The sequence below is a fragment of the Siphateles boraxobius genome, unplaced genomic scaffold (genome assembly GCF_051911475.1).
Source record: "Siphateles boraxobius isolate OS27281-9 unplaced genomic scaffold, OSU_SipBor_1 22, whole genome shotgun sequence".
In the NCBI taxonomy this organism is placed as follows: Eukaryota; Metazoa; Chordata; class Actinopteri; order Cypriniformes; family Leuciscidae; genus Siphateles; species Siphateles boraxobius.
The window spans coordinates 17,336,606-17,363,525 of NW_027508833.1; the positions used below are offsets into that span (position 1 = coordinate 17,336,606).

The window sequence follows — 26,920 nt, forward strand, 5'->3', positions numbered from 1 at the left end:
AATATTCAGTCAGAATCAGTCACTTTATTTGTAAAGGAAAATGACAGATTGTTTAATTGGTTTTACAAAGATATTTTACAAAGTCAAAATCTGATCAAACTCATTTTTTATTTTTGCTGTCCATATTGTGATATGCCATTGTTACAAATTATGTTTAATTTACAGAAACGACCAATTCAAGAAAGTGTGATTATTGTTAGCATCAAAAGCATGCAACCTAATTTTGCAATTACAGACTGACTATACAGGCTATGCGTCTTCGAATAAGTTGTAATATTAACAATCAACTAAATACAGGAGTATGGTATTGTTTTTGTATTTTGAGACATTTCAAAATGTATGGTTTAATACAAATTATATTTCAAGTTATATAAAAAATTATACTTCACCAATGTTTGGCTTATGATTTATTAGAAGACAACTTGATAAAACACTGGATTATTTTTCAACTTTGTGAAACAGGATGGAGCAACTCAGAATTGTTTTTGATGGGAAACATTTTATTAGTTTCAAATTATTTCAAAAACAACATTTTAGTAACAAAAAAAATAAGCATGAAAGAAAAATGCAGAGGATATTTAAACCAAAAAAAAAAGTTAAATATTGGCACTTAGACTAATACTGCTTTAGCATGACATTTTAAGAAGGACTGGTCACTTCAGGAGTACTTGTTTCTAAGTCCTTATTTTGATTTTCCCCCATTAAATTTTCTGCCAATGGTACAGCTTCACTCTCAGGCAAACACTGATGTTTGGGAACCTCTGAAGGACTTGCAAAATGAGCTGCACACATGCTACATTTATAGGGTCTTTCTGAAGACTGGAAGAGAGCTTCCACTTGACTGTTGTCTTCTCCACCACACAATACCAAACTCTGTTTGTTGACCATAATGTATGAATCTGTATCCTGACTCAAACAAACATGTCGAGACGCTTGGTTCGCTCTACAAAAGTTCTTTCCACAAGCACTGCACTTATACGGCTTTCCTGTGTGAATGTACATGTGCTCACGCCAGTGGCTCTTCTGAATAAACTTGCGAGCACAGGTCGGACACTCAAATTTTCGGCGTTTCATTTCACGACCCATCTCGGTGCCATCCAGGTTGTCTATATCAGCAATCTCAGAGGGCGGTGGGGTGTCTTCCATCCACAACTGTTGATCGGTATCACTAATGACATCACTGTCAGCATGCAAAAGCTCCTCCTCCATTTCCTGACCTTCAAGCTCAATAGTGTGACCATTTTGCATGAACGACATCTGTGGCTCAGTTGCTTGGCTGGTGTGGACAAGTAGATGCTCCTTTAACTTGGACCTCAGGTTAAAACGGATTCCACAATAATTGCAGCCGTAATTCTTTCTGGAGGAAGCACTTCTACTCATTATGCCATATGTGAGGTGTTGGACGACTGAGGCTGCAGGGTTCTGGGTGGGTGACTCTATGCCGACAGGTTGTGGAGACCTATAATCCATATCAGAAAATTCTTGGCCGGCGATTTCACAGTTTTTAGCATAAACATCCACCTTGGATTTTATTTTGGGTCGGCTGCATGTCTGATCAGGTATCTGAATACCATAAAGTGAGTTTGTCAAAGGTGCATACTGGGACTCTGTATTCATAAGAAGACTTGCCTCTTGTAATAAAGGGTAAGCATGCAGAAATTTTACACCCTGCTCAAGGCGAAGGGGGTCAATGGGCTGTGTGGTAAATTTTCCAGTGTACATTAGGTTAAGCAGGTAGCTGAAGATATCTGCTTGTATGTCTGAAGGCTTCAGTCGAACACAGTCACTACAAAAGAGAACCAGAAAGAGTCATTTGAATCCAGGTCTCCTCTGAAATAATGCAATTAATGTACTAGAACTTTTTTGCAATCAAGTTCACGTTACCTGTCTTGATGGATGAACAGCATACGGAAGTAGTTCGAGAAGGCAGCAAGAACGGCTTTATGGGCTTTGAAAAGTATATCCCCGATGGCCACAGTACAGTCACAGAGGAAACCAAATTCTCTCTGAGCATTGAGACGCTTCAGAAGCACAAGACCATGATGTGCCAAGTCCATTTTTTCCCACCTAAACACATTAAAAATATATATATCATCAGGGTTTCAAAAGATGTTTTCCTGATCAATCACTTTATCTTGCTCCTCATTAAATATTTGATTACGTTTTGGTCACCAAAACTACATTTAGTAGGACATTCCTCACATGCAAAATATTTAAAATGTAAAAAACATCCAATGACTACACAATGTCCTATTTTACATCTTGAATTGGCAGAAGTGTGACTTAAGTGTCTAAATAAGTTTTGAGGCTACTACGTGAGTATGTTTGTGTGTGTGTGTGTCTGTGTGTGTCTGTGTGTTGACTGTTGAGGCCCCGCCCATGTTGGTGAATTCCGAGTACAAAAGTTTCCTCGGACAAATAGGAAACACGCGCTCGAGCAATGAACCCAATAAAATAACGTTAATAATATTAGTGAGCGAAAATAAACAGAGGGATTAAAAATGGTTCGTTTTCCGATAGCGAAAGCCACGTGAAGAAGAAAACGGTCAAATTATTAATAATAATTTAAGATAAGATCCGTGAGTAATCAATAGTGCTCATCGTAACTAGGGTAAAAACGCCGACAAACGGTTTATTAAACACTTGTTTCAAATAAGACCATTGAGGCGTCACTTACCGTTCTTTCAAGAAATAGAATGCCTTTTTCAGTTTGGTTTGTTGGCTGAAAAACGGAGGAAGCTTCTTCGCCGAAGCAGTAAGATCGTGATCCGCTGCTGTTTTCCGGAGAGTTTGAATCACATGACACGAGCGCGCGCCGGATCGAACGGCTGTCAATCACAAGAGGCTGATCAGTCAGCTGCATTAGAACATCACATGACGACACATCATGGTGTATTTGTAAGTAGTTAAATCCGAACCGCATTAACTAGTGAAGTAAATGGTGAATAAATGTCTGAAATATAAAACACCCAGCTGGAAAATCCAGTTTATGATGGCAGGCCTATCTGTGTTGCAATGTTCCAAAAAACCAGCTTGACCACATTAGAAAGTTTATCGTAGCTTTTTGTGAAGTAAAAATCAGTGGAGACATTTTAGCAGTATTGGAGATGATGAAAGTACAACCCCATTATGATACCCCATTAAGTTCCACGGCATTGGCAACAGGGCAGCATCTGAAGATTTGTGCACATTTCAGAGCTATTTAAATATTACTTAAGCTTATATATAAAGGCATTTCCAGAGGAGGGCTATCAGTGTCACTTTCCTGATGATTTTCCATCTAGACATGGTCATAAACAAATAAAACCTCTAGAAAATGAGAATCAGATGAGATTAGAATCTGAATAAAATTTGGTGAACAATATTTGTATTTTGTGTGTTGTGTGTACAGTACAGTAAGTACAAATAAAGTTGATGATAATAGACGCACATATTTAAGAATAAAGATAAGTAACAGATTTCGGCTGATCTTTGCAACAGATTCCCCCTCCAAGCTCACAATAATGTGCACGACAGGGGTTGCACCAGAGTTGCACAGACTAGTCGAACTAAAATCGACTTTAATGCTGTCATGCCGCTTTAAGTCGACTAGTCGCTGATCATTCATGGCCTATAAGAGGGCGCAACATGATAAGACATTTTTGAAGTCCACTTTTATGCTCCGTTTCCAACAGTTAAAATGACAAATAAACGCATACTCTGAGAGCGCACCACAAGACATGTTTGATTATTTGGATGCTCAAAATTGATAGGTGAATGCACTTTTTAAGCTTATTGTACACATAAGTTAATCGCCGTTCTAAACTAATGCGCTACTGCATTGTAACACACACACATACAGCATATCTTAAAATATGTCAGTGCCAATGTTTTGTCTCAATATGCACACCAGTAATGTTTTTTTCTAAGGCATGTTTATAAAAGGTACTCAAATGTCCTTATTGAACTAAGACCTAATCCTGGCTTAATCTAAGCACAGTCTGTTAAACCAGGCTTTATTGAACTGCTGTTTCAAGATGGTTGACTAGCTAATGACCACCTCAAAACCAGCATGTTCCAAAATCTGGATTTTCCATCAGAAGTCATTTCAGGACATAGATTCAAGTGAATTAAATCCAATAACTCTCTAAAAATCAGATATGGTAGCATGTGAATAAACAGATCTGAGTAAATTTGTCCACAGAGTTTATAAAGGAGACAGAACAGAAGCCAAATGAGCCACTATTTATCCACTATATGTAGGTCCTTGAAAAAAAACTTTATTTCAGGTCTCAAATTCACATTAAGAATAATAAGACATCAATGAGTACTTCAACTTAATTAACAGAAAACAAAATTTGTTGGTTTAAAAAAAATATGTAAGTCCTCTTGAAAGACTATATCTGTGTGTCCTCAGAAGATTACACGAGCAAGTTCAAACATCACCTTTAGAGAGAAGAAAATAAATGTTTTTACGTAGCATTGCAAAACATATATACAATATGATACAGACATTTAAAAAAACAAGGCGGTTTTTGGACAGTGCAGCTGTCTATTATTTAAACTGTTATTCAAAATGAAAGTGAGATGGCTGGATGATATTAAATAAGTGACAATCATTGTTTTCTAACCTCAATGGTGATCAGCACGACGATCATCCACTCCAGTCTGAGACTGTGTTTCTCACTGAGGTGATTCCTCATCAGGTCTGTTAGTTCAGTGCAGTGCTGCAACTTCTCGTTCACAACCTAGAAAACAATCAGCGCATAGGATCAATGCAGCATTATTCCATCCTTTGATCAGGATATTTATGTCAAATCTATTCATATTTTTGCAAGTACTTTCACTAACCTTGACCCTCCTGTTAATACTGAGGAACTGACAGGTCTTGTCATAGAGCTGCTCGAGATCTTCTCTGTCCCAGTAAAAATCAGGTGTGATCAGTAAGTCAGAGCTGAGGTTTATGCAGTGCCTGTAAAAGTGTAATGATATTGTGAGAATTAAACAAAGCAGTAGATTATCTCATACAATAAACCAGATAAAGTCCTGCATATGGATCCCGACCTCAGGGAAAAGAGCTCCCCTATCTTCTGCATAACTTCAGCCCTGGACAGTTTTACTCGTTGTCCAGACTTCAGCATCTGTTTAGAAAGGTTCATGGCTATAATGCCCTCATTTCAAATAGGAGTATATTTTGCAATTTCAGAAAAACATATTCACATTCAATATACAAAACTATTTCAACTTTCAAAAAGCAGCAAATGCTGGTATTACCTATGAAAGAGTACATAAGTGGATCTACCTCAGGAATTGACTGGATGGACTCAACAAAGTTGTCGAGAGAAACCTCCCATATCGCTAGTTTTACTGAAGTAAAAAGCAATGACTTATTGTAAGCATCAAAATATAATTAGTCTCACAAAGTTTGAAAAAAATGTGTGAAAATGCAAACATAACCCCACCTGACAGAGATAAAGCATTGGAAAATGCAAACTTCTCCAGAACAACCTGCTCATAATCCAGCTCTCCGTTAAACAAGAATATTCCATGATGGAGCTTTGAATGACCCCTGAACCAACATGAACAAATAAATAAACAAACAAACAAAAATAAAAGCATGGCTACATGTTAAAGTAGTACCATCATCAACTTTCAAGGAGTATTACATGATTTCAACAGTTTTTGCACATTTTGCATTAAGAAATTAAAGATTTGTGACTGACTCTCCTACTGTATAATTGATTTCTTCATTTTCCCAGTGGATCAGAGCAACTTCATAGGGTTGAATTTCATGCTGCTCCAGTATCCTCATCACTGCCTTTACCTGAATATAAAATACACAAGTAGGACATGGTTTGTAGCATGATTTTTCATTTTGTGAATGAGCCTTTTAATATTTGCCAAACACCTGATTCAGATTCACGTGGCATATATATACTTTTTAAAGCGTTAAAGTGTCAGTTGCGTAGCTGCCAATGGAGGGACAGAAGCGCTCAGATTTCATCAAAAAGATCTTAATGTAGTTAATGACAGAATTTTCCTTTTTGGGTGAATAATATCTATTTACCAACATTTGTCCTTAATACAGCTTCCAAACTTATTCAAATAAATTAATACAGCCTTTGAATGGTTTCCAATTGAAAGTTGTCAGAACATCTGCCATTGCTTCAGTGTTGTTATATTAATACTTACTGTTTTCTCCTCAACATTCCAGAATACCACTGAGCCTTCTCTAAAATGGTAAACACAAAAAATAACTACAAATCAGAAATGAAAACCCAGAAATTCAAGTGACAAAAATCATTCAACATACCTGAAGAAGAATATTGTGCCACTGTCATTAGTTTTTGCAGCATTCTCTGTTCCCATCACCAAAACGTTAGCAGCGTCTGAAACCCACAACATTAAAAGAGACCGTGTTCAAACAAGCACGCAATGCATTCTTTTTTATGCCAGCTCAGAAACATAAAAAAGTGATGAAGATGAACTGACCTCTAGGAAATTCTTTGATTTCACTGAAGCCATTAGCTATAAGATCGTGACAGAGTGTTGGTAAATGGTACTGATCTGCAGTTGCGTATGCAATGCACTGCATCATGTCCTGAAAAATGTCATTAAATACATAAGCGGTTATTTATAGATGCCATTAATGATTTGATCATAACACACAATTAGTCACACACCTCCTCCAGACTGGGCTGAGTGGTCCGTGATGGCTGTTTGGTTCTTGGTCCCTTGAAGGTCCTTTTTCCAGGCACACCTCCTTGTTTCAGCACTGATTTGGTGGCGGTTGTTGTGGACTGCAATCTCATTTGTATACTGCATGTTTTGGATATTACATTTAACGGAGTCAGCATTTCAAAGTGTGGTCTTTGAAACATTCCTCTTTGCAATAAGCATCTCTGGTGATGTAAGCTAATGTGACAGCTGCTCTGGTCTTTAAGAATGTTTTGTGTATGTGCACTGGATGCCAGTTTTGAGCAGTTTAACCTTATGGTCCTGCTGACACTGTTTAATCCATTTACTGTTCTGAGAGCAGATCCAGGGGCTGCTGTCCATTTCAAGGGTTGACGTAACCTCCATAGAATCTTGGAAGACATGCCTGTAAGAATCAAACAGTTTCAGCATTAAAACACTGTTAAATTAGGTCTGTTTCTGACCAGAAAGTAGCACTACTTTTAGTGGCCAAAGAGGCCTATTTCAACTGACCTTGAATGACAAGCATGTCAACTGCATTGCATTGGTCATATCTAACCGTATTTATGGTTCAACTTAAATTGTACACAGAAGAAAATGCAAAGAAAGACAAAACACGCATCTGCTTCTTTCTGATCAGCTGACATAAAGCAGTTGAGCTGTGAATATCTTTCTGACACTACTGTCAACACAAGCTGCACACTAACTTACAATTGATTCTAATAATTCACGGTAATTCTGTCGTCTTAACCCTCAGCGTACCTGCCGCGTACCGTCCCGGTTCTCGCCAGGTATTAGAACGTTCGGTGACAGAAACTGTTACACTGTCGATACATATGTCGCAACATTGTCAGATTCACATAAAGTTTATTTGACAGTTCGAACAGCACGAGAGATGCGGCCACTTCCTGTGTTTTGGTGACGTCAACTTCAGACGTAATGTTGCCCTGCCCCTGTAGAGACGTAGCCTACTACAAATTTTGAGTTTGTGATTTTTATTTTAATATTTGGTAATTTCCATGTAAATAAACAGCAAATCTAAAGCATGTTGCAATATATAACCAAATTTGTTAGGTTTGTTCTCTTAAATATAGGGAAAATAAGAAATCGTAATTAGGCCATATTTCACACCATAAAGAGAATATAATCTAAGATTAGGATTCGAAAGTAGGAAATTAGGATTCATTTAATTTTTTTGCTTATAATTTGTTTGTGTCCTTTCATTCAGCTTGTATGTAACACATATCATGTTTTAATTGACAAGTCAAAGTTAGAAAAGCTTAAGTGAGGAGAATTGTAATGCTTCTTTGAATTTTATTAAATAGCACATATTTATCAAGACTAGGAAGTAGATAGGAGACTTTATGTTATTTGTCATAAGATGCTGCAAATCCATAATGCCAGTAAATTAAAATCGATAAAAATGAGTTAAAGATCAAACTAAACTGACGCATTGTACGTCGCTCGAATTAAAGCATCTGACAAATGCATACATGTGTGAATGTAAAATAGACATGTATTAACCCTAAGGTATTGACCTAAAATTTGATTTTGCGCCCCCTATCGGTTAATACGTTAAATGTTGTTGTGTTGCTTGGATACTTGATAAACTTCAGCGACATAATCTACAAAACACATTAGTCAGAGATGGTTTGATATATCGACGTGGAGCAACAAAGACAAAGTGAGTTTTTGTACATTGTGCCAATTTATAGAATGATACATACTCATAATTATTTTCTTCATAAAAGAGTCGTTGACTTCACTGCCTACTGCTATAACCATATATCATTTGATTTTTGTCTGGATCAGGATCAATAAAATGCTGTAACATATTCAGGGACTTGTCATAAAGCAGACTAAAAACATGCAAACAAGGACTAACTTAGTCACAACTAATTTAAATGTTTCAACGTATCTTTTGTGACCATCTAGTAATAGACGTGCTTTTGTTGTTAATTTATAATCAAATTGAACCGCATTGTTTGTAATTCAGAGTAAAATAATATCCCCAGATCCCCTCTCTGATTTATTACTATTATAAAAAGTTATTATGAATATTCATTGTGAATGCTACTATTGCTATGGAGACATCAGGTTCTGTCTGTCAACATTCAGGTTTGATTGACAGTGTTTTCGCAATGGAGGAGTCTGTGATCCAGCAGCACCTCACACACTATAAAGAGGCCACTGAGACGGCCCGTGAGGAGCTGGCCGTCCTGCAGGCCAAATACAGCAACCTCCAGGCACAGGTTTATATATTCACTGGCAATTCAGGGTGTTTTGGATGGACATTCTCTTTGTGAAATAATAACACATTTCATTTTAACAGTTCTTGGAAAGCCAATCCAAAGTTGCATCACAGGAAGAGACTTTGAAGAGCTTAAAGGATGCTATAGATAGACATAAAGAGAAAGAGGCGAGACAGGAGTCTCTCGTCAGCTCCCTCAGAGAACGCAACTACAACACAGAGCAAGAGATGATCTCCATCACCTCCTCCAAAAGCATCATGGACATGAGAATACAGACACTTACGAATGAGAACGAGAAAATCAAGGAGAAAATAATGGAACTCGATATCAAGTCAAAGTGAGCATTTACAGTACTCAATGTCAAAAGTTTGCACACACCTAGCCTTTCTTTTTTTATTTCTATGTTTTACATTTTAGAATAACAGTTGTTTGTACCTCTTCAAAGTCATAAGGTGGATTCTGGGATGCTTTTTATATATATTAGTGATGTCAATCGATAAAAAATAACTTGTGATTAATAAAACCTAATATTTTTCAGTATAAATGTATTATTATATTGTAATAATTTCACATTTAATCTCCAAATTAATGTAGACACTGCATAAAGACAGCCTATATTTTAAATATTTTTTTAATGGCATCTTTTTATAAATGAAGGCCAGTATCACCATACCAACAACTGATGTCTATAGGAAATAGAGTTTTTCCCTCAATTTTAGCCATTAATTATAGGCATTCAGCATTACAGTATAATTGAAAGCTATAATTTTCCTTACATGTATTAGGATTTAAATAATATAACAACATTTAATTCAAGTGAACTTAAAACAATCATCATATAAACCCATTATAATAAATGCCACATTTACCTGCGCCCTTCAATATAGCAGGGCTCAATGTTTTCTATTGGCCCAGTCAGACCTGTTTAGATTTTTACTTGCCCAGTCAAACTGCACAAAAAGTTATTGTTTTCTCTGTCTTTTGTTCTTTGTAATTAACATTAATGATTGACATCAAGCAGCAGGTTTGGTAGACTGCTGTCACTTTAAGAACTGCCACACATGACGTGGATCTGACACAAAACTCTTTACATACATTTAAGAAAACTTGCGAGGATACTTGACAAAATACAAGATACTTGGCCATTTTGGCATAATTTTGTGTTTTTGTCCGTGCAAGCCCTGTCTGAAGCGCTTTCTGGTGCGCACGAGTGTGTATGTGTCACACAGACAGGAGATTCTATTTTGTCTTACCGTGCATGAATGGTTTAAAAGCATTTGCTTGAATAAGAGAGTGATCATATGTAACGCTAGCCAAAAGATTACGAAAAAAAATGAATGCTGCATTAATTGCATGATATACAATCAATGTGTTTGATATATACAAATGGCTTTGTATATATGAATAGTTCACTTATGCACTTTCTGTAAAGCTGCTTTGAGACAATGTGTATTGTGAAAAGCGCTATACAAATAAATTTGAATTGAATTGAATTGAATTATGAAACTATGTTCATTTAAAGTAATGTTTCCAGATAATCGAATTCACGTATCCATCACAATTTACCATAATAACCAAAACGAATTTACTATCTCTGCACACAATGGAAATTCTTATTCTAACCCTCCGCCTCCCCAGCACCGCCTACCTAGATCAATTATAGCATCATCGGTATTTGATTTTATTCCATGGGTCATTTTCTTTTAATAATCACTGTACAAATTTTCAGACAATATTTTTCAGAACGCAACAAGGCAAAACAGGAAGCCACTGAGACCCAGAGAAGATGTGATGAGTTTATATCAACATTAGCAAACAAAGCCTCTGTAAATGTGGCAGGAAAGGTGGATCCTATGGATTATATTGTATCCGTGGTGAGTGTTTTAGCCAGGCATATGCTTTCTGCCACTACTTTAATATTCTCCTGATCTCTAACATATCTCTCTATGATAAGGTGGATGCGTGCTTCAAGGACAGAGATCGGCTGAAGAGTTGCAATTGTTCTTTAGAGGAGAGTGTGAAGTTGTATGAGGTGGAGTGTAAAGCCAGCAGAGAAACAGTAAAGAGACTGGTGACTGATGTAGACCGTGAACAGACACTCTCAGCCTCCAGAGCAAATGAGCTGAACTCTAACAGACAGGTATCCTTCAGATCAATTATGCAATTAAACACACAACTGTTGCAACACCAGCATATTTTAGGGTGAATCTGACAAAACCTGTGCAGAATATGTCTGGGTTATTATTATAGACTATCGGTCAAAAGTTTGGAATCATCAAGACTGCATTTATTTGATTGGAAATATTGGGAACATAGTACAATTTAAAATAATAATTATTATTCCTGTGATGGCAAACAAAGCTGAATTTTCAGAAGTTATTACTCCAGTCTTTAAGCGTCACATGATCCCAGCTAACAAAAATATGTTATAAGATCATTTTTCTAACATTCTCGTTAGGTTCTCTGAATGTTCAAAATGTGCAGTTTTTTTAAATGTTTAAAAAAGTTTTTTTCTTAGTTTTACAAACATTAAGGGAACATTCCATTTTAGCATTTTGTACACATTATGTGAATGTTACTTTTGAATGTCCTCTGAATATTCCGAAACAAGCAGTAACATTTTAAAAACATTATTAAAGACCAGATAACTTTGAACGAACATTCTATTAATGTTACTGGAAGAACGTTCCTTCATTCTTAATAACAGTTCTGAGAACATTAGGATCCTTCAGAAATCATTCAAATGAAAATGATTTATTTAAAAACTTACGTACTCCAAACTTTTGACCAGTAGCTTATTTCACTTCATAAGAAGTAAATATATTTTGCATAAAGGAATTTTTTTTTGAAGTATATTTCCTGTAAAGCAAAATCAGTGAGAATATATCTGCAAAATATACTGTATGTTTTGTCAGGAATTGGATCTTATCTCCCTGAAGAAACTAAGTTTAGAGCGGGAGAACCAGACCCTTAAGAACTCCCTGCAGGAGACTGAACTATCGCTGGCGTCTGCACAGCAGCGCTGCCGCCACTATGACAATCTGTCTCAAGATCTGGAAAATAAACTCCACGGCTGCCAGAACAAAGCTCAGGCGTCTCACAGTCACCACAAGGTCTTCATGAAGAATGTGGAAGCCCTGCTGGACCATCAGTCTCTTCCTGTTCCACACACAGAGAACGACATATTGAAGGCACTTACAGCTCTTTGTACCAGAGAGAAAAGTGCACGAAAGGTCATTTGCATTCCACACTATTATAAAACAGATTGCATACTTATTTTTCAACCAGTGCTTTCTGCGTGCTCTAGTCTCAGATGGAAATGGAAGGCAGGCTGGCGGAGGTGACAGAGCAGCTATCCAGTCTCAAAGAGCATCAGAACGGCTCTGAACGGAGAAAACAGGAGCTGTTGGACAGAATACAGAGTCTGGAGGATGAGCTGCTGACTTCTGGAGTTAGCAAAGATGGAATGAATCAGGACAAACAGCATGTGAGGAAGTAGATTCATACCGCCAAAGCTTGAGCTTACATTGTAAAACTTTTCTGGGCACTGTAACAACCTCATTTTGTAACAAGAATGTTGTTTTTAAATGTGGGAGACTCATACACCCGGGGCAATGCAGCGCCAGGTGCGACGCGAGTGTTTTTTTCTAGTTTCAGCCACACACAGTTATCATTTTCACTTCCTGCGCCACGTTCTTTAAATGCCATATGCATTTGTGCCCATCTGTTCGCCCATGGGCGTGCTGGCCTGAGAACGAGGTATGTTTAGGCGCATTGTAGGCACGTTGCTATTTTGAGGCAACTGAAAAAGACTGCGCCATTGACCAACAACATCCTGGTCTAAAGTCAATGGTGCAGGTTTTTTTTTGTTGTCATTTAAGTCTATTGTGCTACTATGTGAAGAAAATTCAGCAAAACGCGCCGGCGCGTTTGTCGACCCCAAAGGGTTAAAGGGCACATCAGTAATGTGAGCCTATAGGCGGGTCCACAACGTGTGTACACTCTGCTTATTACACACACACAGGGACGCGCAGCAGCACACAAACATGCCAAATATTAAAAATAAAAGGATTACAATGTAAAAGATTATTATTGTGTACATAAAGATATGGTGGAATCTGGCTTGTCCTGTTGATGGTCTGCTTGCATGCTTTAACCTCGCACACGAGCAGATCCGTTTCCACTCTGGAGACACGTTCAGTTTTTCCGCTTGCAAATTCCGCCATGTAAATAACGAATCCGCCATGACGCGAGTGCAACTGGCTTTTAAAGGGAATGGGAGATGAGACTCTGATTGGTTTAATGCATGTAATACCCAATACGACCATTACTCATTAAGAGAATATGAACAACTCTTTTAGACCATGCGCCAACCATTTTTCTCGTCGCTAAACTAGCAAAAGTGGATTTGGACACGCCCTAAGTGAACTTGCGCCGTGCGCTTTAGACCATGTGCTTAGATAGTTAAAATAGGGCCCTTCCAGTTAATTAGCCACTATAGGTAAATAACTAGAAGAATAGTGCAGTAAATCGTAAAACTAACTGCACTACAAACCTGTGTGTTTATAACAATATATTAAATTAATAGGTTACACTTTTTTTCGATAGTCCACATTAGACATTCTACCAACTATAAGTAACTTTATAAGTAGGTTTTAGGGTTCGGGTTAGTAGAATAAGTTGACATGTACAGTAGTTGCAAAGTTACTTCTAGTGAGTAGAATATCTGTTCCCAGACAGCAACATAGTGTCGGCCCAGATCCGGCCCACATTTGGTACACCTTGAATCCACATATACCAGATGTGACCCGGATCTGGGCCGACACTATGTTGCTGCCTGGGTTGGGGAGCATCAAAACAAAGTGTTAGCAGATATTAAGCAGACAGTCTAATAATACTCTAAGGACTGCTAGTTGACATGAATTATAAAATTATAAGAAATACCGGTTTGTAATATCAGCCACACAACATGCTGTTGTGTACAGCTAAAAAATAACTTTAAGCCAACGACACCGGAAGCCTTGCACAATTAAGTTACAAATGGCAGTGCCCGCTGTCATGTTAAAACAAAGATTGGAATTTAATCATAATCAGAATGCATCATAAATGTCCTAAAATGACCTCTCAGTAATGTCATTGGTCTTCTTCCTCTGTAGTACCTCCGGTTTGTGGAGCAGCTCTCAGAGAAGTTAAAAGTGGATCATGTTGCTGCAGATCTGGGATTTGATATGAGACTTGAGGCCATTCTTACACGAGCACAACAGCTTACCAGGCAGGAAGGGACGGCGTTACTGGAGAGCAAGACACAAATCTACAGCCTTCAGAGAAAGGTGCAGACATGTCAAAGAGGGCAGTAATGAGCCTAACAAACAATAATTTAGTTAAATGTTTTGGTGCATAAATTTGGGGGTTCTGAGGAATAATAAAACATGTTACAAATTACTGTCCAATTTTACTAACTTAAAATTTACCGTAACAAACATTTAAAAAGTGAAATAAAAATAATAATTTGTGAAATTTTCAAATGTCTAGTTTTGTAATATTTATGGTTTAATCAAAACAAAAAATAGCAAGTGATTTTTTTTAAAAAACCATTAGCATTTGATTTTAAATATAAGTACAACAATAACATTCAGTCAAAAGGAAAGTTCTTAAAATGTATATTATAATTTTTATTTTCTTATATCTATAAATATATAAATATAAAATCTTATTTTTTTTATTAAGAAAAAAATTATATATATATAACTTTTAAGTTTAAATGTAAAATCAAAATACAATATCTCTTATGAGAGTATCTCTTGGACTGCGTAATATCTTACGCTATGGGGAAAACCTCTTTTCCACGAGATATTGAAGCCAAAAATTATCCTTAATTTTGCATTAATGTAAAACGCTGTGCGGCAGCATGCAGACATAGGCAAGACGGCTCGCTCGCCTATTGGCTGCCCTGCGGCAACAGCAGCAGCCTATCGAGAGAGGCCCTGCGTGACGTGATACCCAATGGGGGCGCTTCGTGCCCATTTCGTCACGTCGCGCCAGAATAGGCGTGGCCTTGGCCTATAAATACGCTCGACAGGCTGATACAAACTGATTTTCATCTCTTCAGCGAAGCACTACTGCATTGCTGGATCTGGAGTGAGAAGCCGCGCCGTCTGATAGTAAGCCTTCTGCGGGACGAGCCTTCGAGCCTGAAGCCGCTGGCCTTCACCTCGCTGCCTTCAGCCGCCGTACCTGCTACGCTTTCCGGCGTTAATATCCTTTTTCACTGCTAAGAGTGAGTGTTCGCCGCTGCGACTCACACTCTCCCTCTGTCTCTGTATTCTAAAAGAGCTAGCATCTTTTTAAAGATGCAAAGATCCTGCGGCTTGTGCCCGGGATCGGCGCGGGATCGATCAGTGTTGCGGATTTAAGGAGCGCTACAGACCTGGCTCTACGCGCCGCTAAATCTGCTGCACAGGCCATTGGGCGGAACATGGCCTCTCTCACCGTGGCTGAGAGACACCTGTGGTTAACGCTGTCTGAGATGACGGATACGGAGCGTTCTGTGTTTCTTGACACGCCCATTTCGTCAGCGGGCCTCTTCGGATCTGCCGTCAAAGATTTCGCGGACAGATTCCAGGAGGTTCAAAAGACATCGCAGGCTATGAAGCACTTCCTCCCGGAGCGCTCTAGCTCCGCAGCAGGTCGCTCGAAACAGCCGTCTGCCCAGAGCTCACAGCCATAGCCTGCACCACCCGCTGCCGCTTCTCAGCGCCGCCAGGCCCGAGAACAGAAACCGTGCTATCGCTCAGCTGGACGCCGCCCCCCCCTCAGCGCGGGCCCCGGCCAAGGATCGAGATCAAGCCCGAGGTCTCAAAGCCTTCCTAGCCATCCTAGGAAAGCGACGGTGTTCAAATCTCACTGCGGCCGGATTTTCACCGAAACATTTCGCTCGTCCAGTTCCATGCGATGTGACTGTTCCAGTGTATTTAGCAGTCAACGAGCCGGTTCATTTGCCCGCTTGCCTGCACACAAAAGCCGTTTTTACGGCTACCCAGATAAATCCAATAAAAAAAATTCTGGTGTCCCGGGCAAGGCCGATGGTGTTATGAGTGTTGTAAGAATGCCCACGTCTCAGTGCCCATTCCCACACACAGACACAGTCCACCACAGTTCAGGGCTAGCACAAATAAAATCGACTCATGTCGATTGTGCAAACGTAGTGAATGTGCCCACGACACAGTGCCCACAAACACTACACGATGCGTGTCCCACGAAACCAACACACATTCAGTCAGCGCAAGCCGACGGTGTTTTCAGTGCAGTGTATGTGCCCGCTGTCCCGCGCCCACATTCTCTCACAGACACGCTAAACCCCACTCTCCACAATCTGTCATAGAGAAATCGAGCGCGACCAGGCTGCTCGCCGTGATCGCCGCGCCCCCCGCCTCGCACACTTTAAACACAGGTTTTTTAGGTCTCAGCACACCGAAGCTCTGTGCCGGCCAGAGCCCGGATCTCATTCTACCTCTAGCCATTTACGCAAATGCTAGGGCAAAGCTTCCCGGGGTATCAGAATGGGTGTTGAACACTATAAAAAGAGGCTATTCGCTACAGTTCGCTCGACGTCCCCGCCGTCAGACAGCGCGTGTCGAAACCACGGTAATCAACGAAGTATCTCATCTACTTCGAGCCGAAATAGCGAAACTACTGAGCAAAGGGGCCATAGAACCTTTATCTCAGGCTCAGAGCGAAGGGGGGCTATACAGCAGATATTTTCTGGTACCGAAAAAAGACGGGGGTCTCTGACCCATTCTAGATCTGTGGCAGTTGAACAAAGCGCTTTTGAAGAACCAGTTCAAAATGCTGACAACCAGGAAAATCCTTGTGCAAGTTCGCCAGGGAGACTGGTTCATGTTAATAGATCTGAAAGACGCCTATTTCCAAATACAGATTGCGTCACGTCACAGGCGATTCTTGAGATTCGCCTTCGAGGGCCAGGCATTTCAATACACAGTCCTACCGTTCGGCCTGTCCCTAGCACCCTGTACATTTATGAAGTGCATGGACGCGGCTCTCGCACCCCTGAGACTTCAGGGCATGCGAGTTTTGAACTACTTGGACGATTGGCTGATTCTAGCTCGATCACACTCAGAGCTCATAGAACACAGGGCCACATTACTCGAGCATCTCAAGAATCTGGGTCTTACAGTCAATTGGGCGAAGAGTTTGCTGTTTCCCAGCCAGAAAATGTCTTTTCTGGGAACAGTGCTGGACTCGCTGTCTATGACAGCACGTCTGTCGCCGGAGTGCACACTGGACATTCAGCGCGCCGCGAAATCCTTCCGCCGCGGCTCTATAGTCCCGCTCAAAAGGTTTCAGAGAATGCTGGGTCTCATGGCCTCAGCATCTTCGGTACTTCAGCTGGGCCTGCTTTGCATGAGCCCACTGCAGTTATGGCTGAAAGCGCGAGTTCCGCCCCAGGCATGGACCTCTGGTCTGTTTCGCCTCAGGGTCGACATGAAATGGGTTTCGGCTCTGGAACCTTGGAAAATAGCCGAACTGGTATCAGTCAGGCGTGAGTCTGGGGACTCCCTCGAGTGTGATGGTGGTGTCCACGGACACCTCCACCTCGGGATGGGCAGCGCTGATCGAGGGCAGACTGTTCTTTGGCCAGTGGTCGGAACGGGAAAAGCTTCTACACATAAACTGTCTGGAAATGCTGGCAGTCAACAACGCGCTGTGGCGTTTTTGTCCCCAGATAAAAGGCCACCACATCCTAGTCCGGTCGGACAACATGTCAGTGGTGGCATACATAAATCGCCAGGGCGGCGCCAGGTCCCGAAACCTTTACAGGCTGACGGAACGCCTCCTGGTCTGGGCTCAGCACAACCTGCTTTCACTGAAAGCAGCGCAGGTGCCTGGTCACCTGATTCTGGGACCAGACAGACTGTCCAGAGACAATGTCCCAGCAGGGGAATGGTCGCTGCACCCGCAGACGATCCAACTGCTGTGGGAGACATTCGGCAGAGCGCAGGTGGACCTGTTCGCGTCCAAGGAAAACGCTCACTGTCTGAACTTTTTCTCCAAGAGCAAGGATGCGCTGGCCCACGTATGGCCCCGCTGTCCCCTCTATGCTTTTCCCCCCGTCTCGCTCCTGCCTCAAGTGCTGGAACGAATCAGGGAAAACAGATGCCCAGTGCTGCTCGTGGCTCCGCACTCGACAAACCAGATTTGGTTCCCAGTCCTGATGCGGCTGACCAGCACTGCCCCGTGGCCTATACCGGTGAGGAGAGACCTCCTCTCTCAGGCAAAGGGCTCGATTTGGCATCCTCGCCCGGATTTATGGTCCCTACATGCATGGGCCATCAACGGGTACCCGCTAACCTCCCGGAGGGAGTGTTAAACACGATCACGCAGGCTAGGGCCCCGTCTACTAGACGGCTCTACTCCTCGAAATGGTCAGTGTTCTCTACCTGGTGTCAAGCTCAGGGCTTTTCACCCGTAGACTGCGGGGTTACGGAAGTGCTCTCCTTCCTTCAGGAGCTGCTGGATAAGGGTAGAACCCCGTCCACGCTCAAAGTATACATGGCGGCCATAACGGCATTTGCAAAACCAACGTCTGGCCAGTCACTGGGGAAAAACGACCTGGTGCGATTCCTCAGGGGAGCTCGGAGGCTGAATCCTCCCAGACCCCCCTTAGTCCCTGTGTGGGACCTTTCAACGGTACTGGAAGCCATGAAAGGTGCCCCATTCGAGCCAATCCATTTGTCAGACATGAAACACCTGTCTTTCAAAACGGTATTTCTTGTGGCTCTTGCTTCAATGAAGCTAATGACTCAAAAGTCATACTCAAACCAAGGCACGGGTACGTGCCCAAATCCCTCAACACACCGTTCAGGGCCCAGGTTATTTCCCTGTGCGCCCTCCCGGTGTTTGGCGGAGGCTCCAAGCGACTGGCCGCATCAAAAAAGAGCCTATCCAGATGGATAGTCGATGCCATAGCGCTGGCTTACACTTCTAAGGGCCTGCAGTGTTCTTTGGGTGTCAGAGCGCACTCCACGAGAGGCGTGGCCTCGTCATGGGCATGGTCTAGCCGGATTTCCTTGCATGATATCTGTATGGCGGCGGGCTGGGCCTCGCCGTCTACATTTATAAGGTTCTATAACCTAGAGGTTCCCGCCTTACAGGCCAAGCTGCTGTCGGTCTAGAATTCAGTACTATCTGCCACGCTGCACCGGCGCAGAATGCTGAGTTTTGCTTGTGCATGACTCACTGATCGATAGAACAGCTCCATGGGTGTTGAATAACCCGTACTTATACCCAGTTGAGGCTGAACACGCTCACCCTGTCTGCGTGAAACACTGTTAACATAACTAGCTCCTGTGGGATGCTATTTCATGGGGAATGATGCTTGTAGCCTCTTTTCTCCGACTCTCTGTGAGTCTACGGTGATTATGCACTATATGCAGACCCGTCGCCAGACCTCAGTCTTAAGGGGGGCATATGAAATGCATGGACGGGCACAATTATTATTAGCCTGCCTACAGTATGTATATTTATTTATAATAGCCTAATTGTATACTCTATTCGTGCAGCACGTAATCATCACGTTAAACATAACTAACAGCAATATGACCAGCGTATAGCAGCCTACACCACATAGAAGCAATGTTATGAATATAAACATAAAACACTTGACTATAATACAACATATTAGATGAACACCAGAAGCATCTCTCAAACATTGCATCTTAAAGCAGTCAACAGAGGGATGCATTGCCATTTGACACACACACACACACACACGCACACGCACGCACGCACATACACGCGCATACACACGCACAGAGAGAGACATTAAACCTACCGGTACTTTGAGCGCTGTCCTCTCTCCCGTCCCTCCTGTCAGTACAGCGGGAGCCGGCGTTTCTCTGAGCAGAACCTCCTCATCAAAGTATCCTTCCACTCGGACTTAAACTTGTGAGTGAGGTCCTTTTCAAAAGCAAGCTGAATCAGCTGGGCCTTGCGTCTGTGCAGCATACTGCGCCGATGCTCTGAGAAGACGCTTTTGAGCGTGGAAAATGAGTTTTCACACATTGCTGTGGAAGCTCCTAAAGTTAGGGCAAGGGTGTAGGCTGTGAGAACAGTCGGCATAGCCTGGAGCGCACAGTTGAATGTGCTGAGGATATTGGCTATTGTCCATTTTCCATCTTCGGGGGGAATCGGGGTGTCAGTCATTTTCTTCACCAGGAACTCACGAGCCACAGTATATTCAGATTCAACCACATCAGTTCCAGCTAATACCAGGAGAGGGGTTACCTTTGATGGGTCCAGGAAATTATCCTCGGCCTCTGGGTTCAAAGCAGCCAGTGCGCCAATGAGCTCGCTGCTGCGCTCTCCAAAACGCGCATTCATCTCTCCTTGCACAGCGTCGATAACACTGTAAAACAATCTCATAAACTCAGTCTTTTCGTCTGTGTCACTTTGTGGCTGACCAACTGTTTCTTCAACTACAAATCCGCGGAGGTTCATGTTAATTGTGCGTCTTCTCTTGCTTGGACCAGGGTCGGTCACCAGCACAGCCTCGGTGCTTGATGCTGGAGGAGCGCAGAGATCCCACAGTGCAGAAAATTCGTTTTGTGTGCGCAGTGTCTTCACGCAGTCAGAAGCGCTGTTCACAAGTGTCACCGCAGTAAACAAGTCCATATCTTCGGGCTGTAGTAGTCTATTTGGCGGCTCGAAAAGTGACAACAGTTTCATAACAAGGTGAGCAATGAAAAGAAAACTGCGCTGCATAATGGCACGAAGCAGCCCCGTAGCCTCGACGCGCACCTCCGTTCCAACGTCTCGTGTGTTTTCCACCTCGGTCAGTAATGTGGATATGTCGTGAAAACTCTTCACCACAACTTTGACCGTTGCCAAGTGGCCAGTCCATCTCTGGTCCAAGAGACGTTTCAGGGTATCGCCTTTGTACAGGATAGCCATGGTTGGCCTCCTGATGAAGTTGTACAGCATGTTGCATACTCCAAACAAATCCTCGGCAGCTGCTTCACTGGACATGGCATGAATCACAACCAGATGAAGTTGGTGATTAAAGCAGTGAATATATGGTATGTTACGATCCAGCTTGTTTTAGAGCAATTTCTGCACACCACCATGCCTCCCAGACATGAGTGATGCGCCATCATAAACCTGACTCAGGATTTTGTCCGTGCTGAGTCCGGCGCTGGTGAGCTCATCAATGATGACACCTGTCAGAGTCTCTGCATCACCTTTTTCAGATGTGGCCATTACCAAGAGGCGCTCACACACACCATAGTTTTCGTCAACAAAACGCACAACTACAGATATATTTTCTTGGCCTAAAGGATCCCGTGTGCCATCCACTTTAATTGAATACCAGCTATCGCCGACTTGTCTCACTATCTCCTCTGTCACGAGTTTGCTCATCATTTCGATAATCTCGTTTTGTATCTGTGGGCTTGTATAGCGTGCATTCTGTGGAATTGTTTTTGTAATCCTTGTCAGTTCGGGATCTTTTCGCATGGTGTACTCAAAGAGAGACAAAAACAGCCCCATGGAGCTATTATCATCTAGCAGCACACTGGCAAAACCAGCATTATCTCCACGTAACGGCAATTGATTCACCACTAAAAACACCAGCATATCAATTACGGCTGACATGTAGTATCTGTTGCGAGCCAGTTGCTCTGAATTTAAGAGAGTAGAAATCTCTTTTCCTCTCTCTCTACGTTTTTCTGAATCTCTCCACTTTGCTTCACAGGCTAAATGTTCTTTTGAAGATGCATGCTTATTTAAGCCCTTGCCTGTTTCAATTGCATGTCTCCAATCATTAAATCCCTTAATGGAGAAGGTCGCGTCCTATGAAACAGATTTGAATTTCCTGCAGGCATAACAAAATGCCGAGTCCTTTTCCACCGAGTACTCAAGATAGTCCATGTTCAAATACCAGCTAGAGGAAAATTATCATTTATTTGAATCAAACATTTTGACTGGATATTTCCTCAACACAACCTGTTTGGGTTTGTCCGAGCCGAGGTCACTCTCATCCACTGATTCAACAGGCAGTTGTGGCTCAAATGCTGCACCAGTCGCGGTTGCACTTGACGTGCAGGTCCTGCCAGGCCCAGGGTCGGGCTCCATGGAGCTACTAGCATCAGGTTCAGACTGTCGTCCAGGGTTCCCTTCTCCAACTACAACATCAGGAGGCGTCGGTGTCGAATCCAATTTGGCAGAGGAGACTGTTGGTGGGCTTTTCAACCACTTACGGATATCCATGACGAATTGAAACGAGTAAGCCGGCGAAAAACTCATCAAGTTTAAAAAATGCGCGGTAACTGTTCTGTTGAGCGGCTAAAGTGACGTAGACTACGTGACTACGTCTTATCTTTCTTTTTAGTATTTTTAATGTTTTTAATGTATTTTTAATGTTTTAATGGTAAAGAATGCAACATTAATCCAACACAAAATTGCAACTATGATAATATAAAATTGAAATTAAAGTTGCCCCGGGCTACTGCCCTTGGGACTTTGGTGTCGGATCCCAGTACGCATGGAATGTTGCATTGTGTTCCCCATAGCGTAGGATATTACGCAGTACGAGAGATACACTCGTAAGAGAACGTACTCGGTTACTAACGTAACCTCGGTTCTCTCTAGAGAGGGAACGAGTACTGCGTATCTTGCCATGCATACAACAGCGCTTGTTCGTTTCAGTGATGAAAACCATTTTGTATCAGCCTGTCGAGCGTATTTATAGGCCACGCCTATTCTGGCGGGACGGGACGAAATGGGCGCGAAGCGCCCCCATTGGGTATCACGTCCAGCAGGGCCTCTCTCGATAGGGTGCTGCTGTTGCCGCAGGGCAGCAATAGGCGCGCGAGCCGTCTTGCCTATGTCTGCATGCTGCCGCACAGCGTTTTACATTAATTCAAAATTAAGGATAATTTTTGGCTTCAATATCTCGTGGAAAAGAGGTTTTCCCCATAGCGTAAGATATTACGCAGTACTCGTTCCCTCTCTAGAAAGAACCGAGGTTACGTTAGTAACCGAGTACGTTCTGTCATGAAACTATATGGCACAGACTGATAGGTCTTTAACTCAATCTGTTTGCAATCACATCATTCTATATAGAGCACATCTGATTGGTTCCTGCTGTATCAGTAGCCAATGAGCTTGTTAATACTTGAACCTTCAATACTTGGTTAGCATTTACAGTACGCTTTCAGAAACCCTCCACCTTCCCCAGCTCCACCTGTATAGATCTGCTATGTCCAATTATTCATGTATGCTACATTGTACAGCAGCAGCAGCATAGCAGATCTATTCCAAGACCAAATGTAGCAACATTGTCACGTCCATTTTCATGGCAAACACACTAAAAGTTGTTATGACTGAAATGTAAATCTTAAATATAAATCTTGATCTAATTTTTAAATATTAACCATGCAGCATTCCTAATATTATTTGATTATGTATTACAATTGGCTATCTTTCCATCCATGGCTACAGTTTAAAGAACAGAAGGAGCGTTCAGGAAGTAAAGAGCTTCACCTGGAGCTGCTGAGGAGGAAGGTGGTTCAGCTGGAGGAGGAGAAGAGGAGCCGCTCAGCTCTGGCGGTGGAGAAAGATGATGCTGCTCTGGCCTGTAAGAAGTTCCAGAAGCGGGTGGATCGACTGCAGGCGGAGCTGAGCACCTTACGCTTCTCCAACACTGAGCTGAAAGCCCAGCTGTCCCACACCAATGAGCTCAAGGTACAGGGAAGAGCCCTGGCCCACAGACCCTCACCACACAGAGTCATTTCAGCATAAAATAAAAAAAATAAGACCATTTTTAATTATACAAAAGTGCATCTGTAAATATACAAAACTGTTTATCTTAAGAATGCTTTGAGGGCATCAAATGACCAACTCTGTATAGGGTTCTTGATTTGACTATACATTTGTTTAGAGATTAGAAAGGCTCATGTTTCACTATAGCACTAGTTTCTTCTGATCAGTGTTTTAGTTTCTGAATTTATTTACTGAAACGATGTGCTTTGAATACAATGAAAGTTGCTTTGGATTAAAGAATCTGCCTAATCCATAAATGTATATGTTCTAAATCAATCCTTTATGTTTAAAAATCACAAAAGAATAGAAGTGCAACAGATCTTTCCTTCCATATGGTGACATACAATTAAGAGAATTGGATTATTGAAAAAGAAACACAGTATATGTTTCACTTGAAGATTGAGTTATGACATTTTGATTCAGATTCATCAGGTTAAAAGATGAAATAACGCATGGATGAACTGTTCACAATAAGATCAATAACATTCATAGATTGGGTAAATTGTGTAGAGTAGCGATGCTTATAAATGCTCAGTTTCTGCTGTCTTTGGTGCAACAAGATCAAAGTGATGGAACAAAACCAATCCCTAGAGGAGCAGAGTAAGAATCTGGGAAAGCTTGAGAAGAACAAGGTAAAGACTGAGAAGAAGCTGACCACCATCAAGTCAGAGCTGCAAAACCAGGAACTCAGAGCCAGAGATGAGATCCAACAAGCCCAAAGACTCCTGGACACGCAGTCTAGTGCCATAGCAGATCTTTCTCACAGTCAGAAACAGGTACTGAGTGTGACCACATATCTGCACATATCCTAACCCAAAGTTTTGAATGGTAATATACTGTAACTCTGCAAAAAAAAAAGAAACATTCTCTCACTTTCAGCTGCCCCGCAATAATGGTTTATGGTTCAAGCATGAAAAATATTGTTTAAACCATTTCCAATAAAGATCTGTAACGCTTATTTGGATTTGACAAAATTATCTTTAAAACACAGTATCCTGAAAAAGGGGACGTTTCTTTTTTGCTGAGTTTATATGCATAAGCACACACACACACACACACACACACACACACACACACACACACACACACACACACACACACACACACACACACACACACACACACACACACACACACACACACACACACTGTATATGTCTATCTGAACATGGGAATGCATTAACATTTTTAAAAGTAACAAGTATGCTTGTACATTACAGTTGCTGGACTTCTACACGGTGGTGTCTCAGATGTTGGGTGTTGACTGCACAGGCTGCGTGCCAAACTATGAAGTTCTCAGAAAGCTGGAGGTTCTGATCCAATCATGTCACTGTCACTGTACTGCTCATCTACACCAGCATCACACGCCTCGCATCTGGGAAAGTCCAGTTTCCTCCATAAATGTTGCTCATTCTCACGAGTTCAAACCCCAGGCTCTGCCAGCTCCCTCTAGCACATCATCTGAGAGACAAGCGGCCCACGGTGATAATAACCTCCAATTCTAGATTCATGTTCATCCTACTGTAGCTGCACAGCCTGCATATGATGTGGATTGGATTCTGATGTTCTGGTATCTCGAACACGCTTCTTAACTAGGCTAACCTGCTCAATTTCCTTGGTTAAAAAGCTTTAGCAAGACATGATTAACAACATGGCTACACAAGTCCATCAGCTAGACCAGCACCAAACCAGCTAGTCTAAGATGGATGTTTCAGAAGGTTAATAAATATTTCCAGTTTTATCTGGCAAGCATGTGCCAGTTAACACCTGCTAGTAGATTCTTTAACTTTACCTTCCTGGGAACAAAAAGTGTTTATATATATATAAACATTCAAAAGCAACTGTGTATTTTGACAAAAGGGCAAAATGAAATGTTTTACCAGGTTTGTTGTGAACAATATGACTTCTAGCACCTAATGGAAGTATGAATTGATGGCAGTGTTTAATACAACCCTGTGAATATTATGTGCAAATCAGTTAAGCAGAAATTTCTTTTGGTAAGAAAAAAATTATGATTCACAATTAGATTACTGTCATTTATCTTTTATTTTAACGAAAAATACTAATCAGCAGTATATGTGTATATCATATGTGTGTTTTCATTGCGAAGGTTTCTCAGGCCTTAGCAAACTGTACATACATAAATATCTTTTTCTTTGAGATCAGTGGTTAACATATAGTAAAGCATATTCATGACAGTTAACTTGAATATTAGAGCAGGTAAGTTAAGATCAAAAATCAAAACAAAAATCAACAACAAATTCAATGAAATCAATTATCGTTTTAAAACCAAAGGATGACCACATGCCAAAAATACATATAAAAAATAATTGCAATATAGAGTTGATACATTTTTTATCTTCTCTCTTTTTTTACAAGTTATTAATTTGATACAAGCAATTACACACATTTCAGTTTTTTTCCAATAAACTCGATCTTCCCATGATTAAAAAAGGCCTTTAGACCTGATTAACTCTTCCGACAGTCCCAGTGTTGAGTTAATATCCTACGCTCTATTTTCCTCCTGCAGGTCAAATATGGAAGAACATCAGTAGCACTAACAACACCTGACAGCAGTTTCCAGTGCAATAGGCTTTGTTCAAACATCTACACGAGACTCAGTGACGTACTGTAAAATTAGCAGCTGTACAAGGACACGATAATAATTCACTTTGGCTGCCAAACTCTTAATAATGTCATTTGCCAGTTTAGGGAGAAACCCAATGTTGAGCTGGCGTTTTTACTTCATAGTGGAGCTCATATGGGCGGAGGCCCGTTGGTGTAGCTGAGCATGGGGTGGAAGGAGCGGGCGAAGTTGTTGAGTTGGGCACAGCTGTAGTCTTCCTCAGACGTAGGCACGAGACAGGCCACGACCACCACCAGCAGCAGGATGATCTGCAGGGGTAGAGCGGCCCACAGGACACGCTTCAGGAAGGTTTTGCACCAGGACGGTGGTTCTTCCTCCTCAGAATGGGAGGAAACGGATCCAGCGGCGTTGCGAGACCTGCTAAACATAAGACGGCACAAAGAGGTGGAAATGCTCAGATGCAAAACTAGGTAAATAGGAGAAATGACATTTGTTGTGTAGCTATTTCTAAAACTGTTAACGGATTTTTTTTGTGTTGATTCACATCTATAGTTCCTCCCTAAATAGG

The 26,920-nt window shown here is 41.5% G+C and overlaps 4 protein-coding genes across 7 annotated transcripts in view; 1 reads left to right on the top strand and 3 right to left on the bottom strand.

Annotated features, from left to right (window-relative positions):
- Positions 1-4: 4 nt before the first annotated feature.
- Positions 5-3,022, bottom strand: zbtb2a (zinc finger and BTB domain containing 2a). Its single transcript, XM_077238820.1, has 3 exons — positions 2,678-3,022; positions 1,885-2,067; positions 5-1,786 (listed from the first exon to the last, which is right to left on the bottom strand). Exons 2-3 carry the CDS (start codon positions 2,055-2,057, stop codon positions 640-642), a joined length of 1,320 nt encoding a protein of 439 aa, XP_077094935.1. The 5' UTR covers positions 2,058-2,067; positions 2,678-3,022; the 3' UTR covers positions 5-639.
- Positions 3,023-4,237: 1,215 nt separating this feature from the next.
- rmnd1 (required for meiotic nuclear division 1 homolog) lies at positions 4,238-7,607 on the bottom strand. 2 transcript variants are annotated; one of them, XM_077238823.1, is made up of 12 exons: positions 7,438-7,607; positions 6,663-7,081; positions 6,472-6,580; positions 6,293-6,368; positions 6,172-6,211; positions 5,703-5,803; positions 5,442-5,548; positions 5,282-5,346; positions 5,044-5,120; positions 4,831-4,951; positions 4,611-4,727; positions 4,238-4,425 (listed from the first exon to the last, which is right to left on the bottom strand). In XM_077238823.1, exons 2-12 carry the CDS (start codon positions 7,077-7,079, stop codon positions 4,393-4,395), a joined length of 1,263 nt encoding a protein of 420 aa, XP_077094938.1. In that variant the 5' UTR covers positions 7,080-7,081; positions 7,438-7,607; the 3' UTR covers positions 4,238-4,392. The 2 variants fall into 2 exon arrangements, with proteins under 2 accessions (XP_077094938.1, XP_077094937.1); XM_077238822.1 differs by having other exon boundaries at positions 7,189-7,533.
- A 1,189-nt stretch (positions 7,608-8,796) lies between these two features.
- On the top strand, positions 8,797-26,234 carry ccdc170 (coiled-coil domain containing 170). Of its 2 annotated transcripts, XM_077238826.1 has the most exons (10): positions 8,797-8,927; positions 9,008-9,264; positions 10,657-10,801; positions 10,882-11,067; positions 11,843-12,160; positions 12,235-12,414; positions 14,084-14,257; positions 23,445-23,687; positions 24,326-24,541; positions 24,986-26,234. In XM_077238826.1, the coding sequence occupies exons 1-10, from the start codon at positions 8,817-8,819 to the stop codon at positions 25,268-25,270; spliced, it is 2,115 nt and encodes a 704-aa protein (XP_077094941.1). In that variant the 5' UTR covers positions 8,797-8,816; the 3' UTR covers positions 25,271-26,234. The 2 variants fall into 2 exon arrangements, with proteins under 2 accessions (XP_077094941.1, XP_077094942.1); XM_077238827.1 differs by lacking the exon at positions 24,986-26,234 and having other exon boundaries at positions 24,301-24,491.
- Positions 25,793-26,920, bottom strand: part of syne1b (spectrin repeat containing, nuclear envelope 1b) — a 144,035-nt gene continuing 142,907 nt past the window's right edge. For both annotated transcript variants that reach the window (XM_077238824.1, XM_077238825.1), the window contains one exon: positions 25,793-26,772. In XM_077238824.1, the coding sequence (XP_077094939.1) occupies positions 26,523-26,772 (250 nt within the window). In that variant the 3' untranslated portion in view covers positions 25,793-26,522. The remainder of the gene's footprint in view (positions 26,773-26,920) is intronic.